General features: G+C 44.8%; 1 protein-coding gene across 1 annotated transcript; it reads left to right on the top strand.

Annotated features, from left to right (window-relative positions):
- Positions 1 to 15,601: 15,601 nt before the first annotated feature.
- Positions 15,602 to 19,254, top strand: LOC135396480 (pseudouridylate synthase TRUB1-like). The gene is made up of 7 exons (XM_064627474.1): positions 15,602 to 15,963; positions 16,034 to 16,114; positions 16,165 to 16,220; positions 16,276 to 16,357; positions 16,611 to 16,784; positions 18,902 to 18,958; positions 19,014 to 19,254. Exons 1-7 carry the CDS (start codon positions 15,822 to 15,824, stop codon positions 19,226 to 19,228), a joined length of 807 nt encoding a protein of 268 aa, XP_064483544.1. The 5' UTR covers positions 15,602 to 15,821; the 3' UTR covers positions 19,229 to 19,254.
- The last annotated feature ends 1,789 nt before the right edge of the window (positions 19,255 to 21,043 follow it).

The following is a 21,043-nucleotide window of genomic DNA, read 5'->3' as shown; positions in this document are numbered from 1 at the left end:
CTCGAGTTTTGGTACCCCAAGTTTGGTAGTTTTGGAGCTTTCGCTCTGAGGGTCCCGCTTTCAGCTCTGTTACCACACACCGGTTTTAAAAGTAGAAGGCGAAATCCGCCAAAATAGGCGGTACTATATCCCCCCAATAAAGCTCTACCCGAGATAACGTCATCATGACGTTGGTAGACAGACTGAAACCGAAACAGATCGGGAGGGGGAGAGCTGGGCACGAATGGGCATTTGTTCGCTGCCTCCTATTGAAAAAAATAAAGAAAGAAAGAACTAGGACCGAAGGTCGCGTCTCTTTCAGAGACCATGCATCGTAATCACCTCAAGACTGTGGCTTTCGGGCGCGAACCTGTTCGCCTGAATATAGTTCAACTCTACCAAATTCGTGGCGCTGTCGAACACTATGACGTCATTTGTTTACAGACAGGTATAGAAGTCTATTATCCTACGCGATACGTGAAGAGTCATCAGTAGCCTTCCTTAGACGGTACAGGAAAACGCAGGTTTGGTCTCCAGCACAGGACGTCGTCTTGTTTCTTAGCAACGCAGGGAAGCATTTGTGATTAGAAACATCATCCTGCGGACATTTGATGTGGCATATCTGGCCTTAGCCGTATGGCCAGAACAGAGCCTTTTTAGTGCAGCACACCCTTTTCCGACGAAACCATTGCACTTTTGACGAGAACACAGAAACACGCCACCGCTCGGAAACCATCAGCAAATATTTCAAGGTAACCAAGAACGCGATATGGCCTTCCCCATCTGCCTTACAACCTCCACCTTCATCGGATTGCTTGAACGAGTTGTTTCTAATAAACGCATCAACGGTTCCCATTTGTATGCGCATTCTAGAAGCATGCACCGCAGTTCTCCCCCCACCCCTTTGGCGCGAAGGACTTCCGACGCCACTGGAGATGATCCTCATTAGGGCACGGGAGCTGATGCAAACTGCATACTATTTCTCGTGGAAGTACTGGAAGAAAATACCAGCAGAAGTAGAAATTAGCACTAGAAGCCCTGATGGGATATATGTCCTGGGCGCAACATTATGTTTGAAAGCTCATTACAGGGGCGTGGAAGGACTGAAAAAATACCAGGAGAAGTAGAAATTAGGACTAGAAGCCCTGATGGGATGCATGTCCTGGGAACACAATTATGCTTGAATGCTCATTAAAGGGGCGTGGAAGGACGAAAAAGTGCCAGGAGAAGTAGAAATTGGGACTAGAAGCCCTGATGGGATACATGTCCTGGGCACACAATTATGCTTGAATGCTCATTAAAGGGACGTGGAAGGACTGAAAAAGTGCCAGGAGAAGTAGAAATTAGGACTAGAAGCCCTGATGGGATACATGTCCTGGGCACACAATTATGCTTGAATGCTCATTAAAGGGGCGTGGAAGGACTGAAAAAGTGCCAGGAGAAGTAGAAATTAGGACTAGAAGCCCTGATGGGATACATGTCCTGGGAACACAATTATGCTTGAATGCTCATTAAAGGGGCGTGGAAGGACGAAAAAGTGCCAGGAGAAGTAGAAATTAGGACTAGAAGCCCTGATGGGATACATGTCCTGGGAACACAATTATGCTTGAATGCTCATTAAAGGGGCGTGGAAGGACGAAAAAGTGCCAGGAGAAGTAGAAATTAGGACTAGAAGCCCTGATGGGATACATGTCCTGGGAACACAATTATGCTTGAATGCTCATTAAAGGGGCGTGGAAGGACGAAAAAGTGCCAGGAGAAGTAGAAATTAGGACTAGAAGCCCTGATGGGATGCATGTCCTGGGAACACAATTATGCTTGAATGCTCATTAAAGGGGCGTGGAAGGACTGAAAAAGTGCCAGGAGAAGTAGAAATTAGGACTAGAAGCCCTGATGGGATGCATGTCCTGGGAACACAATTATGCTTGAATGCTCATTAAAGGGGCGTGGAAGGACGAAAAAGTGCCAGGAGAAGTAGAAATTAGGACTAGAAGCCCTGATGGGATACATGTCCTGGGCACACAATTATGCTTGAATGCTCATTAAAGGGACGTGGAAGGACTGAAAAAGTGCCAGGAGAAGTAGAAATTAGGACTAGAAGCCCTGATGGGATACATGTCCTGGGCACACAATTATGCTTGAATGCTCATTAAAGGGGCGTGGAAGGACTGAAAAAGTGCCAGGAGAAGTAGAAATTAGGACTAGAAGCCCTGATGGGATACATGTCCTGGGCACACAATTATGCTTGAATGCTCATTAAAGGGGCGTGGAAGGACTGAAAAAGTGCCAGGAGAAGTAGAAATTAGGACTAGAAGCCCTGATGGGATACATGTCCTGGGCACACAATTATGCTTGAATGCTCATTAAAGGGGCGTGGAAGGACTGAAAAAGTGCCAGGAGAAGTAGAAATTAGGACTAGAAGCCCTGATGGGATACATGTCCTGGGCACACAATTATGCTTGAAAGCTCTTAAAGGGGCGTAGAAGGACGGGAAAAAATGCCAGGAGAAGTAGAAATTAGGACTAGAAGCCCTGATGGGATACATGTCCTGGGCACACAATTATGCTTGAAAGCTCATTAAAGGGGCGTGGAAGGACTGAAAAAGTGCCAGGAGAATTGGAAATTAGGACTAGAAGCCCTGATGGGATGCATGTCTTGGGCACACAATTATGCTTGAAAGTTCTTAAAGGGGCGTAGAAGGACGGGAAAAAATGCCAGGAGAAGTAGAAATTAGGACTAGAAGCCCTGATGGGATGCATGTCCTGGGCACAAAATTATGTTTGAAAGCTCATTAAAGGGGCGTGGGAGGACGGAAAAAGTGCCAGGAGAAGTAGAAATTAGGAATAGAAGCCCTGAAGGGATACATGTCCTGGGCACACAATTATGCTTGAATGCTCATTAAAGGGGCGTGGAAGGACTGAAAAAGTGCCAGGAGAAGTAGAAATTAGGACTAGAAGCCCTGAAAGGGTATATGTCCTGGGCACAAAATTATGTTTGAAAGCTCATTAAAGGGGCGTGGAAGGACGGAAAAAGTGCCAAGAGAAGTAGAAATTAGGAATGCAAGCCCTGAAGGGATACATGTCCTGGGAACACAATTCTGTTTGAAAGCTCATTACAGGGGCGTGGAAGGACTGAAAAAATACCAGGAGAAGTAGAAATTAGGACTAGAAGCCCTGATGGGATGCATGTCCTGGGCACACAATTATGCTTGAATGCTCATTAAAGGGACGTGGAAGGACTGAAAAAGTGCCAGGAGAAGTAGAAATTAGGACTAGAAGCCCTGATGGGATGCATGTCTTGGGCACACAATTATGCTTGAAAGCTCATTAAAGGGCGTGGAAGGACGGAAAAAATGCGAGGAGAAGTAGAAATTAGGACTAGAAGCCCTGATGGGATACATGTCTTGGGCACACAATTATGCTTGAAAGTTCTTAAAGGGGCGTAGAAGGACGGGAAAAAATGCCAGGAGAAGTAGAAATTAGGACTAGAAGCCCTGATGGGATGCATGTCCTGGGCACAAAATTATGTTTGAAAGCTCATTAAAGGGGCGTGGGAGGACGGAAAAAGTGCCAGGAGAAGTAGAAATTTGGACAAGAAGCCCTGAAAGGGTATATGTCCTGGGCACAAAATTATGTTTGAAAGCTCATTAAAGGGGCGTGGAAGGACGGAAAAAGTGCCAAGAGAAGTAGAAATTAGGAATGCAAGCCCTGAAGGGATACATGTCCTGGGAACACAATTCTGTTTGAAAGCTCATTACAGGGGCGTGGAAGGACTGAAAAAATACCAGGAGAAGTAGAAATTAGGACTAGAAGCCCTGATGGGATGCATGTCCTGGGCACACAATTATGCTTGAATGCTCATTAAAGGGGCGTGGAAGGACTGAAAAAGTGCCAGGAGAAGTAGAAATTAGGACTAGAAGCCCTAATGGGATACATGTCCTGGGCACACAATTATGCTTGAATGCTCATTAAAGGGGCGTGGAAGGACTGAAAAAGTGCCAGGAGAATTAGAAATTAGGACTAGAAGCCCTGATGGGATGCATGTCCTGGGCACACAGTTATGCTTGAAAGCTCATTAAAGGGGCGTAGAAGGACGGGAAAAAATGCCAGGAGAAGTAGAAATTAGGACTAGAAGCCCTGATGGGATACATGTCCTGGGCACACAATTATGCTTGAAAGCTCATTAAAGGGGCGTAGAAGGACGGGAAAAAATGCCAGGAGAAGTAGAAATTAGGACTAGAAGCCCTGATGGGATACATGTCTTGGGCACACAATTATGCTTGAAAGCTCATTAAAGGGGCGTGGAACGACGGAAAAAATGCGAGGAGAAGTAGAAATTTGGACAAGAAGCCCTGAAAGGGTATATGTCCTGGACACAACATTACGTTTGAAAGCTCATTAAAGGGGCGTGGAAGGACTGAAAAATTGCCAGGAGAAGTAGAAATTAGGACTAGAAGCCCTGATGGGATACATGTCCTGGGCACACAATTATGCTTGAAAGCTCATTAAAGGGGCGTGGAAGGACGAAAAAAGTGCCAGGAGAAGTAGAAATTAGGACTAGAAGCCCTGATAGGATATATGTCCTGGGCACAAAATTATGTTTGAAAGCTCATTAAAGGGGCGTGGAAGGACGGAAAAAGTGTCAGGAGAAGTAGAAATTAGGACTAGAAGCCCTGATAGGATATATGTCCTGGGCACAAAATTATGTTTGAAAGCTCATTAAAGGGTCGTGGAAGGACGGAAAAAGAGCCAGGAGAAGTAGAAATTAGGAATACAAGCCCTGAAGGGATACATGTCCTGGGCACACAATTATGTTTGAAAGCTCATTACAGGGGCGTGGAAGGACTGAAAAAATACCAGGAGAAGTACAAATTAGGACTAGAAGCCCTGATGGGATGCATGTCCTGGGCACACAATTATGCTTGAATGCTCATTAAAGGGGCGTGGAAGGACGGAAAAATGCCAGGAGAACTAGAAATTAGGACCAGAAGCCCTGATGGGATACATGCCTTGTGCACACAATTATGCTTGAAAGCTCATAAAAGGGGCGTGGAAGGACGAAAAAAATGCCAGGAGAAGTAGAAATTAGGACTAGAAGCCCTGATGGGATACATGTCCTGGGCACACAATTATGCTTGAAAGCTCATTAAAGGGGCGTGGAAGTACGAAAGAAAGTGCCAGGAGAAGTAGAAATTAGGACTAGAAGCCCTGATGGGATATATGTCCTGGGCACAAAATTATGTTTGAAAGCTCATTAAAGGGGCGTGGAAGGACGGAAAAAGTGCCAGGAGAAGTAGAAATTAGGAATAGAAGCCCTGAAGGGATACATGTCCTGGGAACACAATTATGCTTGAATGCTCATTAAAGAGGCGTGGAAGGACTGAAAAAGTGCCAGGAGAATTAGAAATTAGGACAAGAAGCCCTGATGGGATACATGTCCTGGGCACACAATTATGCTTGAATGCTCATTAAAGGGACGTGGAAGGACTGAAAAAGTGCCAGGAGAAGTAGAAATTAGGACTAGAAGCCCTGATGGGATACATGTCCTGGGCACACGATTATGCTTGAAAGCTCATTAAAGGGGCGTGGAAGTACGAAAAAAAGTGCCAGGAGAAGTAGAAATTAGGACTAGAAGCCCTGAAAGGGTATATGTCCTGGGCACAAAATTATGTTTGAAAGCTCATTAAAGGGGCGTGGAAGGACGGAAAAAGTGCCAAGAGAAGTAGAAATTAGGAATACAAGCCCTGAAGGGATACATGTCCTGGGCACACAATTCTGTTTGAAAGCTCATTACAGGGGCGTGGAAGGACTGAAAAAATACCAGGAGAAGTAGAAATTAGGACTAGAAGCCCTGATGGGATGCATGTCCTGGGCACACAATTATGCTTGAATGCTCATTAAAGGGACGTGGAAGGACTGAAAAAGTGCCAGGAGAAGTAGAAATTAGGACTAGAAGCCCTGATGGGATATATGTCCTGGGCACACAATTATGCTTGAATGCTCATTAAAGGGACGTGGAAGGACTGAAAAAGTGCCAGGAGAAGTAGAAATTAGGAATAGAAGCCCTGAAGGGATACATGTCCTGGGCACACAATTATGCTTGAAAGCTCATCAAAGGGGCGTTGAAGTACGAAAAAAAGTGCCAGGAGAAGTAGAAATTAGGACTAGAAGCCCTGATGGGAGATATGTCCTGGGCACAAAATTATGTTTGAAAGCTCATTAAAGGGGCGTGGAAGGACGGAAAAAGTGCCAGGAGAAGTAGAAATTAGGACTAGAAGCCCTGAAGGGATACATGTCCTGGGAACACAATTATGCTTGAATGCTCATTAAAGAGGCGTGGAAGGACGAAAAAATGCCAGGAGAAGTAGAAATTGGGACTAGAAGCCCTGATGGGATACATGTCCTGGGCACACAATTATGCTTGAATGCTCATTAAAGGGACGTGGAAGGACTGAAAAAGTGCCAGGAGAAGTAGAAATTAGGACTAGAAGCCCTGATGGGATACATGTCCTGGGCACACAATTATGCTTGAATGCTCATTAAAGCGACGTGGAAGGACTGAAAAAGTGCCAGGAGAAGTAGAAATTAGGACTAGAAGCCCTGATGGGATGCATGTCCTGGGCACACAATTATGCTTGAATGCTCATTAAAGGGGCGTGGAAGGACTGAAAAAGTGCCAGGAGAAGTAGAAATTAGGACTAGAAGCCCTGATGGGATACATGTCCTGGGCACACAATTATGCTTGAATGCTCAGTAAAGGGACGTGGAAGGACTGAAAAAGTGCCAGGAGAAGTAGAAATTAGGACTAGAAGCCCTGATGGGATACATGTCCTGGGCACACAATTATGCTTGAATGCTCATTAAAGGGACTTGGAAGGACTGAAAAAGTGCCAGGAGAAGTAGAAATTAGGACTAGAAGCCCTGATGGGATACATGTCTTGGGCACAGAATTATGCTTGAAAGCTCATTAAAGGGGCGTGGAAGGACTGAAAAAGTGCCAGGAGAAGTAGAAAATAGGACTAGAAGCCCTGATGGGACACATGTCCTGGGCACACAATTATGTTTGAAAGCTCATTAAAGGGGCGTGGAAGGACGGAAAAAAATGCCAGGAGAAGTAGAAATTGGGAATAGAAGCCCTGAAGGGATACATGTCCTGGGCACACAATTATGCTTGAATGCTCATTAAAGCGACTTGGAAGGACTGAAAAAGTGCCAGGAGAAGTAGAAATTAGGACTAGAAGCCCTGATGGGATACATGTCCTGGGCACACAATTATGCTTGAATGCTCAGTAAAGGGGCGTGGAAGGACGGAAAAATGCCAGGAGAACTAGAAATTAGGACCAGAAGCCCTGATGGGATACATGCCTTGTGCACACAATTATGCTTGAAAGCTCATAAAAGGGGCGTGGAAGGACGAAAAAAATGCCAGGAGAAGTAGAAATTAGGACTAGAAGCCCTGATGGGATACATGTCCTGGGCACACAATTATGCTTGAAAGCTCATTAAAGGGGCGTGGAAGTACGAAAGAAAGTGCCAGGAGAAGTAGAAATTAGGACTAGAAGCCCTGATGGGATATATGTCCTGGGCACAAAATTATGTTTGAAAGCTCATTAAAGGGGCGTGGAAGGACGGAAAAAGTGCCAGGAGAAGTAGAAATTAGGAATAGAAGCCCTGAAGGGATACATGTCCTGGGAACACAATTATGCTTGAATGCTCATTAAAGAGGCGTGGAAGGACTGAAAAAGTGCCAGGAGAATTAGAAATTAGGACAAGAAGCCCTGATGGGATACATGTCCTGGGCACACAATTATGCTTGAATGCTTATTAAAGGGACGTGGAAGGACTGAAAAAGTGCCAGGAGAAGTAGAAATTAGGACTAGAAGCCCTGATGGGATACATGTCCTGGGCACACGATTATGCTTGAAAGCTCATTAAAGGGGCGTGGAAGTACGAAAAAAGTGCCAGGAGAAGTAGAAATTAGGACTAGAAGCCCTGAAAGGGTATATGTCCTGGGCACAAAATTATGTTTGAAAGCTCATTAAAGGGGCGTGGAAGGACGGAAAAAGTGCCAAGAGAAGTAGAAATTAGGAATACAAGCCCTGAAGGGATACATGTCCTGGGCACACAATTCTGTTTGAAAGCTCATTACAGGGGCGTGGAAGGACTGAAAAAATACCAGGAGAAGTAGAAATTAGGACTAGAAGCCCTGATGGGATGCATGTCCTGGGCACACAATTATGCTTGAATGCTCATTAAAGGGACGTGGAAGGACTGAAAAAGTGCCAGGAGAAGTAGAAATTAGGACTAGAAGCCCTGATGGGATATATGTCCTGGGCACACAATTATGCTTGAATGCTCATTAAAGGGACGTGGAAGGACTGAAAAAGTGCCAGGAGAAGTAGAAATTAGGAATAGAAGCCCTGAAGGGATACATGTCCTGGGCACACAATTATGCTTGAAAGCTCATCAAAGGGGCGTTGAAGTACGAAAAAAAGTGCCAGGAGAAGTAGAAATTAGGACTAGAAGCCCTGATGGGAGATATGTCCTGGGCACAAAATTATGTTTGAAAGCTCATTAAAGGGGCGTGGAAGGACGGAAAAAGTGCCAGGAGAAGTAGAAATTAGGACTAGAAGCCCTGAAGGGATACATGTCCTGGGAACACAATTATGCTTGAATGCTCATTAAAGAGGCGTGGAAGGACTGAAAAAGTGCCAGGAGAATTAGAAATTAGGACAAGAAGCCCTGATGGGATACATGTCCTGGGCACACAATTATGCTTGAATGCTCATTAAAGGGACGTGGAAGGACTGAAAAAGTGCCAGGAGAAGTAGAAATTAGGACTAGAAGCCCTGATGGGATACATGTCCTGGGCACACGATTATGCTTGAATGCTCATTAAAGGGGCGTGGAAGGACTGAAAAAGTGCCAGGAGAAGTAGAAATTAGGACTAGAAGCCCTGATGGGATATATGTCCTGGGCACAAAATTATGTTTGAAAGCTCATTAAAGGGGCGTGGAAGGACTGAAAAAATACCAGGAGAAGTAGAAATTAGGACTAGAAGCCCTGATGGGATGCATGTCCTGGGAACACAATTATGCTTGAATGCTCATTAAAGGGGCGTGGAAGGACGAAAAAATGCCAGGAGAAGTAGAAATTGGGACTAGAAGCCCTGATGGGATACATGTCCTGGGCACACAATTATGCTTGAATGCTCATTAAAGGGACGTGGAAGGACTGAAAAAGTGCCAGGAGAAGTAGAAATTAGGACTAGAAGCCCTGATGGGATACATGTCCTGGGCACACAATTATGCTTGAATGCTCATTAAAGCGACGTGGAAGGACTGAAAAAGTGCCAGGAGAAGTAGAAATTAGGACTAGAAGCCCTGATGGGATGCATGTCCTGGGCACACAATTATGCTTGAATGCTCATTAAAGGGGCGTGGAAGGACTGAAAAAGTGCCAGGAGAAGTAGAAATTAGGACTAGAAGCCCTGATGGGATACATGTCCTGGGCACACAATTATGCTTGAATGCTCAGTAAAGGGACGTGGAAGGACTGAAAAAGTGCCAGGAGAAGTAGAAATTAGGACTAGAAGCCCTGATGGGATACATGTCCTGGGCACACAATTATGCTTGAATGCTCATTAAAGGGACTTGGAAGGACTGAAAAAGTGCCAGGAGAAGTAGAAATTAGGACTAGAAGCCCTGATGGGATACATGTCTTGGGCACAGAATTATGCTTGAAAGCTCATTAAAGGGGCGTGGAAGGACTGAAAAAGTGCCAGGAGAAGTAGAAAATAGGACTAGAAGCCCTGATGGGACACATGTCCTGGGCACACAATTATGTTTGAAAGCTCATTAAAGGGGCGTGGAAGGACGGAAAAAAATGCCAGGAGAAGTAGAAATTGGGAATAGAAGCCCTGAAGGGATACATGTCCTGGGCACACAATTATGCTTGAATGCTCATTAAAGCGACTTGGAAGGACTGAAAAAGTGCCAGGAGAAGTAGAAATTAGGACTAGAAGCCCTGATGGGATACATGTCCTGGGCACACAATTATGCTTGAATGCTCAGTAAAGGGACGTGGAAGGACTGAAAAAGTGCCAGGAGAAGTAGAAATTAGGACTAGAAGCCCTGATGGGATACATGTCCTGGGCACACAATTATGCTTGAATGCTCATTAAAGGGACGTGGAAGGACTGAAAAAGTGCCAGGAGAAGTAGAAATTAGGACTAGAAGCCCTGATGGGATACATGTCCTGGGCACACAATTATGCTTGAATGCTCATTAAAGGGACGTGGAAGTACTCAAAAAGTGCCAGGAGAAGTAGAAATTAGGACTAGAAGCCCTGATGGGATACATGTCTTGGGCACACAATTATGCTTGAAAGCTCATTAAAGGGGCGTGGAAGGACTGAAAAAGTGCCAGGAGAAGTAGAAATTAGGACTAGAAGCCCTGATGGGATACATGTCTTGGGCACACAATTATGCTTGAAAGCTCATTAAAGGGGCGTGGAAGGACTGAAAAAGTGCCAGGAGAAGTAGAAAATAGGACTAGAAGCCCTGATGGGATAGATGTCCTGGGCACACAATTATGTTTGAATGCTCATTAAAGGGACGTGGAAGGACTGAAAAAGTGCCAGGAGAAGTGGAAATTAGGACTAGAAGCCCTGATGGGATACCTGTCTTGGGCACACAATTATGTTTGAAAGCTCATTAAAGGGGCGTGGAAGGACTGAAAAAGTGCCAGGAGAAGTAGAAATTAGGACTAGAAGCCCTGAAGGGATACATGTCCTGGGCACACAATTATGCTTGAATGCTCATTAAAGGGGCGTGGAAGGACGAAAAAAATGCCAGGAGAAGTGGAAATTAGGACTAGAAGCCCTGATGGGATACCTGTCTTGGGCACACAATTATGCTTGAATGCTCATTAAAGGGGCGTGGAAGGACGAAAAAAATGCCAGGAGAACTAGAAATTAGGACCAGAAGCCCTGATGGGATACATGTCCTGGGCACACAATTATGCTTGAAAGCTCATTAAAGGGGCGTGGAAGGACTGAAACAGTGCCAGGAGAAGTAGAAATTGGGAATAGAAGCCCTGAAGGGATACATGTCCTGGGCACACAATTATGCTTGAATGCTCATTAAAGGGACGTGGAAGGACTGAAAAAGTGCCAGGAGAAGTAGAAATTAGGACTAGAAGCCCTGATGGGATATATGTCCTGGGCACAAAATTATGTTTGAAAGCTCATTAAAGGGGCGTGGAAGGACGGAAAAAGTGCCAGGAGAAATAGAAATTAGGAATAGAAGCCCTGAAGGGATACATGTCCTGGGCACACAATTATGTTTGAAAGCTCATTACAGGGGCGTGGAAGGACTGAAAAAATACCAGGAGAAGTAGAAGTTAGGACTAGAAGCCCTGATGGGATAGATGTCCTGGGCACACAATTATGTTTGAATGCTCATTAAAGGGACGTGGAAGGACTGAAAAAGTGCCAGGAGAAGTAGAAATTAGGACTAGAAGCCCTGATGGGATACATGTCCTGGGCACACAATTATGCTTGAATGCTCATTAAAGGGACGTGGAAGGACTGAAAAAGTGCCAGGAGAAGTAGAAATTAGGAATAGAAGCCCTGAAGGGATACATGTCCTGGGCACACAATTATGCTTGAAAGCTCATCAAAGGGGCGTTGAAGTACGAAAAAAAGTGCCAGGAGAAGTAGAAATTAGGACTAGAAGCCCTGATGGGAGATATGTCCTGGGCACAAAATTATGTTTGAAAGCTCATTAAAGGGGCGTGGAAGGACGGAAAAAGTGCCAGGAGAAGTAGAAATTAGGACTAGAAGCCCTGAAGGGATACATGTCCTGGGAACACAATTATGCTTGAATGCTCATTAAAGAGGCGTGGAAGGACTGAAAAAGTGCCAGGAGAATTAGAAATTAGGACAAGAAGCCCTGATGGGATACATGTCCTGGGCACACAATTATGCTTGAATGCTCATTAAAGGGACGTGGAAGGACTGAAAAAGTGCCAGGAGAAGTAGAAATTAGGACTAGAAGCCCTGATGGGATACATGTCCTGGGCACACGATTATGCTTGAATGCTCATTAAAGGGGCGTGGAAGGACTGAAAAAGTGCCAGGAGAAGTAGAAATTAGGACTAGAAGCCCTGATGGGATATATGTCCTGGGCACAAAATTATGTTTGAAAGCTCATTAAAGGGGCGTGGAAGGACTGAAAAAATACCAGGAGAAGTAGAAATTAGGACTAGAAGCCCTGATGGGATGCATGTCCTGGGAACACAATTATGCTTGAATGCTCATTAAAGGGACGTGGAAGGACGAAAAAATGCCAGGAGAAGTAGAAATTGGGACTAGAAGCCCTGATGGGATACATGTCCTGGGCACACAATTATGCTTGAATGCTCATTAAAGGGACTTGGAAGGACTGAAAAAGTGCCAGGAGAAGTAGAAATTAGGACTAGAAGCCCTGATGGGATACATGTCCTGGGCACGCAATTATGCTTGAATGCTCAGTAAAGGGACGTGGAAGGACTGAAAAAGTGCCAGGAGAAGTAGAAATTAGGACTAGAAGCCCTGATGGGATACATGTCCTGGGCACACAATTATGCTTGAATGCTCATTAAAGCGACGTGGAAGGACTGAAAAAGTGCCAGGAGAAGTAGAAATTAGGACTAGAAGCCCTGATGGGATGCATGTCCTGGGCACACAATTATGCTTGAATGCTCATTAAAGGGGCGTGGAAGGACGGAAAAATGCCAGGAGAACTAGAAATTAGGACCAGAAGCCCTGATGGGATACATGCCTTGTGCACACAATTATGCTTGAAAGCTCATAAAAGGGGCGTGGAAGGACGAAAAAACTGCCAGGAGAAGTAGAAATTAGGACTAGAAGCCCTGATGGGATACATGTCTTGGGCACAGAATTATGCTTGAAAAGTCATTAAAGGGGCGTGGAAGGACTGAAAAAGTGCCAGGAGAAGTAGAAAATAGGACTAGAAGCCCTGATGGGACACATGTCCTGGGCACACAATTATGTTTGAAAGCTCATTAAAGGGGCGTGGAAGGACGAAAAAAAATGCCAGGAGAAGTAGAAATTGGGAATAGAAGCCCTGAAGGGATACATGTCCTGGGCACACAGTTATGCTTGAATGCTCATTAAAGGGACTTGGAAGGACTGAAAAAGTGCCAGGAGAAGTAGAAATTAGGACTAGAAGCCCTGATGGGATACATGTCCTGGGCACACAATTATGCTTGAATGCTCAGTAAAGGGACGTGGAAGGACTGAAAAAGTGCCAGGAGAAGTAGAAATTAGGACTAGAAGCCCTGATGGGATACATGTCCTGGGCACACAATTATGCTTGAATGCTCATTAAAGGGACGTGGAAGGACTGAAAAAGTGCCAGGAGAAGTAGAAATTAGGACTAGTAGCCCTGATGGGATACATGTCCTGGGCACACAATTATGCTTGAATGCTCATTAAAGGGACGTGGAAGTACTCAAAAAGTGCCAGGAGAAGTAGAAATTAGGACTAGAAGCCCTGATGGGATACATGTCCTGGGCACACAATTATGCTTGAAAGCTCATTAAAGGGGCGTGGAAGGACGAAAAAAATGCCAGGAGAAGTAGAAATTAGGAATAGAAGCCCTGAAGGGATACATGTCCTGGGCACACAATTATGCTTGAAAGCTCATCAAAGGGGCGTTGAAGGACGGAAGAAATGCCAGGAGGAGTAGAAATTAGGAATAGAAGCCCTGAAGGGATACATGTCCTGGGCACACAATTATGTTTGAAAGCTCATTAAAGGGGCGTGGAAGGACTGAAAAAATGCGAGGAGAAGTAGAAATTAGGACTAGAAGCCCTGAAGGGATACATGTCCTGGGCACACAATTATGTTTGAAAGCTCATTAAAGGGGCGTGGAAGGACTGAAAAAGTGCCAGGAGAAGTAGGAATTAGGACTAGAAGCCCTGAAGGGATACATGTCCTGGGCACTCAACTATGTTTGAAAGCTCATTAAAGGGGCGTGGAAGGACTGAAAAAATGCCAGGAGAAGTAGAAATTAGGACTAGAACCCTGAAGGGATACATGTCCTGGGCACACAATTATGCTTGAAAGCTCATCAAAGGGGCGTTGAAGGACGGAAGAAATGCCAGGAGGAGTAGAAATTAGGAATAGAAGCCCTGAAGGGATACATGTCCTGGGCACACAATTATGTTTGAAAGCTCATTAAAGGGGCGTGGAAGGACTGAAAAAGTGCCAGGAGAAGTAGAAATTAGGACTAGAAGCCCTGAAGGGATACATGTCCTGGGCACACAATTATGTTTGAAAGCTCATTAAAGGGGCGTGGAAGGACGAAAAAAATGCCAGGAGAAGTAGAAATTAGGACTAGAAGCCCTGAAGGGATACATGTCCTGGGCACACAATTATGCTTGAATGCTCATTAAAGGGGCGTGGAAGGACGAAAAAAATGCCAGGAGAAGTGGAAATTAGGACTAGAAGCCCTGATGGGATGTCCTGGGCACACAATTATGCTTGAATGCTCATTAAAGGGGCGTGGAAGGACGAGAAAAAATGCCAGTAGAAGTAGAAATTAGGACTAGAAGCCCTGAAGGGATACATGTCCTGGGCACACAATTATGCTTGAAAGCTCATTAAAGGGGCGTGGAAGGACGAAAAAAATGCCAGGAGAAGTGGAAATTAGGACTAGAAGCCCTGAAGGGATACATGTCCTGGGCACACAATTATGCTTGAAAGCTCATTAAAGGGGCGTGGAAGGACGAAAAAAATGCCAGGAGAAGTGGAAATTAGGACTAGAAGCCCTGATGGGATACATGTCCTGGGCACACAATTATGCTTGAAAGCTCATTAAAGGGGCGTGGAAGGACGAGAAAAAATGCCAGTAGAAGTAGAAATTAGGTCTAGAAGCCCTGATGGGGTATATGTGCTGGGCACAAAATTATGTTTGAAAGCGGTCACAAAAGGGACAGAGTAAGGCGACAGAGCGGGTCGCTTATTCACCAACAGGAAGCATCCATGCGAAAAAGAGTTTTTCAACATAACAGATACCGTGGAATAAAGTCGAACTGGATAAGAATAAATATACCAATACGATCGAAAATAGAGTCCCGGCACGACAAGACAAAGCGCTGCAAACGAAGAACACTGGGCGAAAATCACCTCAAAGGAAATCTCCCAATATAGAAGTCGAAGTCTGGGGAAAAGGTCAACAAAAAGCAGAGCCTTCGACACTACTGCGCACACAAGAAGGAACCAGTAACCTCTCCGGCGTACCCAGGAGACGGGCAGTGCACCCCTGTTCCAAGCAAGATGAACGGGCTCACTGCAAACCAACGCAAGACGAAACGAACTCTTTCATGATGCAAGTCCTGCGTGTGTCCGGAAACTATACGACACGTTCTACTCGAATGGGGCAAAGTGAAATTGGAACCAGTGTGGAGCGGAGGACCGAAACAGAACACCGAAGACATTGTCGCCTGGCTCCTCGGCCAAACCGGAACCGAAAGTAAACAGAAGGAGGAATGGTTGATGGGTTGATGCAAGTGAAGCGCCACCTAGGACAGTGGAAATGGAGGATGGATTAAGCGAACTTGAAGCTGAGGAAGAAAACAAAATACTCTTGTTGTTGATATTTGTATATACTGCTCGTGTGTATGTATATTTTGTGTTTTCTTTTTTTCTTTTTGTCGCGCCTCTTTCTGACGCTTGTCGTCTGCTCTGACTCAAAAGGGACGAGGTGCACTCACTCGCGCCTAGATTTGTGTTTTTTTATGGTTTTATTAGAGTCACTCTAGTTTTAATTGGATAATGCCTTTTTTGTCCTCAATCTGCCGGAGCAACAAAGCCAAAGCCCTACTTAATAATATTCGCCTAATATTCCCAATTTGGAAGGATAAAGGACAATGCGTTGCAGACGTTACCAACACGTTGTCTTTACAATTTAACGATGGTAATGTTTGTCTAAAAAGATGGATTTCCACACAAGGATCATTATAGCCGACGCAGCCATGCATTTTCAGACCTTGAAACAAGAATCTTTGGTTATGGGTACAAAATCTTACCAGCAGGCACAATGGATACATGTGCCAGTGGCGTTCTTGGTAAGTTACTAAGGCTAGACATTTTAAAAGTTACTCGGTTTCTTTTCCAGTTTACGGCGTATCTCGGTTCACGTCTTTAGTGCGATGGTTCCGAGTCGGAGACAGAGTAAGTAGTTGCCAGGAAGCTGTTGCCTGTTGCTTGCTTAATGACTCGTTTGCAGAAATACATCGTGAAAGGTCGTTTGGGGGTACAGACCAGTACATACGATGCCACTGGCGACGTTGTAGGGACCGCGCCATATGGTGAGGAACTGGTTCTTTTATGCAGTGTTATGTCATAGTTAGGTTGCAAGCGAGCAAAACCCCGTGAGACAAATGTCAAGAAAAATGTGTGTTCCTTTTTTTGTCTCGGGATGTGTTTGCTGTCATGGATACAAATATGCGATGGTTTTGAGCATGACAATTGCTAAGATGTCATCTCAGTAATTTTCACACGTAGACACATTTTTCAGAGTGAGTAGTGTGAAAAATGAAGCACTTGAATGTTGCATTGCAGAGCACATAACAGGAACAGATATGAAAAACGTGTTCGTTCAGAGTCTGGGAGAGTTTGAGCAAAATCGGCCTCCTCCTCCTGACAGCGTGGTGGCCAGCACTGTGGTGGCAAAGCGTCCAGTCGTCTGCCATTCGATTGAGTTGGCCTCCCTAGAGCCACCGGATTTCAAGCTCGGTACGCTTTCCAAACATTACTCTATTGAAAGTTTACAAAGGACATCAAATAGCTCCCCCTCCAAAAACACTAGTCAACCTGCATTTTTGTTACACTTTGAAAGTTTTCGTTGCACTCTGAATTTCTCCCTTGGGTCAACTTAGATGAAAATAGTGGTGTTAGTTATGGGCAACACCTTGATTAGAATAATTTTTGATTGCTTCAACACCCTGACACGGTGCAGTGACATACAGGGTTAGTCTAGCAAACGTTACACATTTCAACTGCATCGTAAAAATAGAAGATGGAGCTTAGCCGTCCCTGAACTTCGGGAACTTTTTGGGAAACAAAAAATGGCAGCCATGTTGCCAGAAATGTCCCCCTTCTTCAATTCATGGTACCTCTCTCCCCACTTTTCACGATTAAATTCTGTGCAGATTCCACTCAATGGCATTACCTTTGGAGCTTTTCGAGCAACGTGCTGCTTGCTCGATAATTTAAACCCACTCGGAATTGAGCTCAAAGAATTGTCTCTGAAACGTGAGCCCACTTTTCATCGCCTCGGTGCGGTACACGTTGAAAAGCTCGAGACAAACTCGAGACACACGACGAATAGTTACAAAGTAGACTGGCAACACCCGTTTTTTGGACCCTAAAACCTAAAGCAACAAAATGCTGCGACAAATACAGTCAAACTCCTTTAGAACGAAGCTCAGGCGACAGCGAAAAAAATTGGTGGTAAAGGTCACTCGGTTGAAGAGGATGTCCACCATCTTGTTTATTTACACATCTGCTTGGCTCTAGGCGATAACCATAAAAGGGAGAGACCACTCAAATTGTTAGTATGCACTCGCAGGACACATTTATTTGCGCACAAAAGAAGGCAGTCAGTCTTTTCTCAACTAGAGCGTTCATTGCGTTTTCTGAACAGTACATCTACTGATTGTCCAAGCTTCCAAAGTGTGCTTCAGGCACGTTATTACAAGAAGAACGAAACCGCTGTGGTTTATCTGTCTTCTTCATTGTTTTCATCTTGGCTGGCTTTCTTCCTCTTTGCTTTCAATGCTCTCTTTCTCCATTTGAACTGGAGCAACATCCTTATCGGCATTCACAAATTCCTCTGGAAGCAATTGTGCCGGGAGGTGGAGCGTTCTTGCATAGCTTACCCACGTCCTCTGCAAGGATTCAGGCTCGTCACAACAGTTGGTTGCGTCAAACACGGTTCCGCCATCTTCATCATCTCTTGACTCGACGAACCCGGCTTTGTGCCAGCAGTTTTCAACAACCTCTCGCGTCACACTCCGCCAGCCAGCATTTCAATGGCCTGGGGGATATCTATGTTGGTTGGTTTTGGAACTTTTGCTCCAGTATTGACGAGGATTTTCCAACCCCGACAAACTCCCCTGGGGAACTTCGTTGTATGTGTTGGAAATTACGTTGAAGGGGCCACATGTTTGTTCGTTATTGAGGTATTTTCGTCGTAAAGAAATTTGTACCGAATGTTTGAACAATACATTGGCCCTATACGGGACTGTGAAAATAATTCGTTCAACCAGTATTTTCGTTAAAAAGGCTTTCACTCTAAAGGAGTTTGACTGATTTTGGTGCAAAGATGAGCCGAGATTGAGGTAATTTGGCCAGGTTTTTGTCCGACATAGCAGGGAAAACCCTGTCCTACTTCTGGAATGGGGAGGTGCCCGTGTAGTCTGAAGGAAATCTTGTCTCACATTGGAGGTTTGCAAAAATACTCCAAAAGCTGGGAGACGACATAACTACGCCATTGTTTTGACTTGGACAACGCGGTGACCTTGGCTCGAGAACAAAGATGGGGACCCAGAAAGCTTCTCGGTTTGTAACAAAAACTGTAGCCCCTTTCCTGAACAATACTCCCATCTCCTTAAATAGCGACCAAACCTGATGGAACCTGATGGAACCTCTCATGCAGTTTGGCACTGATGATGTCCGTAGCATGATGGAGCAGACCTCGTTATTTTATTACGTTAAGTCGGAGGTTGTACTTTAACGGAATTCACTGTGCAAAGACAGAAGGATGTTACATGTTGGTACATGTTATAAAGAGAGCCGGCTCCGTAAGACCGAAATAAACCCTATCCAGTTGCATATTTTGTCATTTCCAGAGGTCCACTGCGGCGCTGGTTGCAACATGCGCTCGCTGGTGCACGACATTGGGAAAGGTACTTAGAATGGGAGGAATGTGATCTGGCATCCAGGCTTTTTGTCCACCACCAGCCTTAGGTAGCATGGCGCATGTAACATCTCTGGAACGCCATCAGCATGGGCCCTTCACGCTGGAACACGCCTTGCCCAGTTACAGATGGTCGTGGGAAGAGGTCGTGGCCCATTCAGAAGCCCTGCGTCCCCTCTGGTACCCCTACATGACAGAGATGGCCAAAAGCATGCACGACAAGCCCCATCTCTATCAAGGACGTGCTCGATATCAATAGAATAAATATGTTGTCTTCAACAGTTACGCACTGTAAGAAATGGAAGGCAAAACTCGTCTGCCTGTTGAATATGTTGGTTCTAAATGAGGGTATTGACAGCAAATGTTCTTTTTTTTTTTTTTTTTTTCATGTTTAATCGGAAGACACGCAAAAAATAAGTGGGAATTCCACCTACTGTGCTGCCTGAGGTTTTCCGGCAGGGTTCCCCCGAAGTCTGCCCAGGATGCGTGCTAACCCCTTCCTGCTGTCCGTACGCTGCTCATAGTCACAGTTCCTTGGCAGCACTAACACGCAACTCAAGAATTATCCTACCAGGACATGTTGTGGGTATGGACCTTCATGGATAGTGAGAGCATACGCTAAATGTATGCCCATAAATCAAACTAGTAAAAGCTTGGTTAGTGAACTCTAGTAGACAGTGTACAAGTATATGATGGCACAATGTTATTTCAAGTGCGAGCCAACATTTAGTGTGGAGTTATACTTAGCTTTGCCTATCCTTCAACTCCATATCCACCGAATATCGTTCACTGTGCGGACATTTAGAAGCATTACAGTAAAGGTGCTACACTATATACAGTGTTAAAAAAAGCTGTCTTTCTGTATCGAGGCACATTTCTGGAAATTTGATTAATCAACTTGCAGTACGTGGCCAAAATGCCGTAGAGATAAATGGCTTTGATCGCATAATTGCGTACTCTTTCAGTTCAGACTTTTTTTCACGTGGGTAATGATTAAAAGCGCCGAAGCCATTTTTGCGGGCTCCGGCGAGGCCTGGGGGAAAGAGCGTGAAATTACTAGACGACCAATTAGTTACCTAACGTATTGATTTTATTTATTGATTTTATTTATTTACGATACCCTGAGGGCTTTAGGGAGGGGAGGGGCGTATGTAACAACAGCACAGAACAGCACACAGAAACAGAACAGAAACAGAACACACACAGAAACAGCATATTCCAGCTTCGGAAGCACGAGGGTTCGGTATAACATGAGTTTTAGATTTAGTGGACCAAGGCTGTAATTACGGCGGATGTACCCTAGAGTGCGTGTGGCGTTTTTGGTTATATACTCGATGTGTGGTTTCCAGGATAGGTTAGAAGATATGAAAATGCCAAGATATTAAATGTAGAAACACGTTCCAATGCAGCGTTATTAATCATGTATGTATGACAAGGTTTGTTGTTGCGGCATATTCTCATGTGCTTACACTTTCCGAGGTTTAGTTCCATGTGCCACGTGGAGCACCATGTTAGTAGCGTATCGAGGTCTTTTTGTAATAAGTCAGAGTCAGAAGTGGTAGTTACTTTTCGATAGATAACACAATCGTCGGCGTAGAGGCGAACAGAAGAGGAGAAGAGGTTAGGTAGGTCGTTGATATAGATAAGAAAAAGTAAGGGGCCGAGAACGGAGCCTTGCGGTTCACCAGATAAGACAGAAGCTATGTTTGAGTTCCCATTGTTAGTAACGACATACTGCAGGCGATCAGATAAGAAAGAGTGAATCCAGGCTATAACATTTTTGTCAACATTAAGTCTCGTTAATTTTAGAAGTAAATGCCTGCGCGCGACTTTGTCAAATGCTTTAGATAGATCAATGAATATAGAGTCTGTGCAGGACCTGCGATCAAGGGCCTGATGAAGGTCATCTAGGAAAGAGACGAGTTGGGTTTCGCAAGAGAAATTTTTCCTAAATCCATGTGACTATGGTGAAAAAACGAGTTAAATTCAAGGTGCTGGACTAAGTGAGAGTAAATTATATGTTCCATTATCTTACAGGGAATGCTAGTTAAAGAAATGGGGCGATAGTTACTTG

Source organism: Ornithodoros turicata, chromosome 1, assembly GCF_037126465.1.
Source record: "Ornithodoros turicata isolate Travis chromosome 1, ASM3712646v1, whole genome shotgun sequence".
Classification (NCBI taxonomy): Eukaryota; Metazoa; Arthropoda; class Arachnida; order Ixodida; family Argasidae; genus Ornithodoros; species Ornithodoros turicata.
This window is presented reverse-complemented; position numbering and strand designations above follow the sequence as displayed.

What these genes read in the sequence shown, in the direction of transcription:
- LOC135396480 (XM_064627474.1), top strand. Translation starts at nt 15,822, where the DNA reads ATGCCTTTTTTGTCCTCAATCTGCCGGAGCAACAAAGCCAAAGCCCTA. An exon ending in ATGTGCCAGTGGCGTTCTTG is followed by an intron (nt 16,115 to 16,164) that starts GTAAGTTACTAA and finishes TTTCTTTTCCAG; the next exon opens with TTTACGGCGTATCTCGGTTC. An exon ending in TGTAGGGACCGCGCCATATG is followed by an intron (nt 16,358 to 16,610) that starts GTGAGGAACTGG and finishes GTTGCATTGCAG; the next exon opens with AGCACATAACAGGAACAGAT.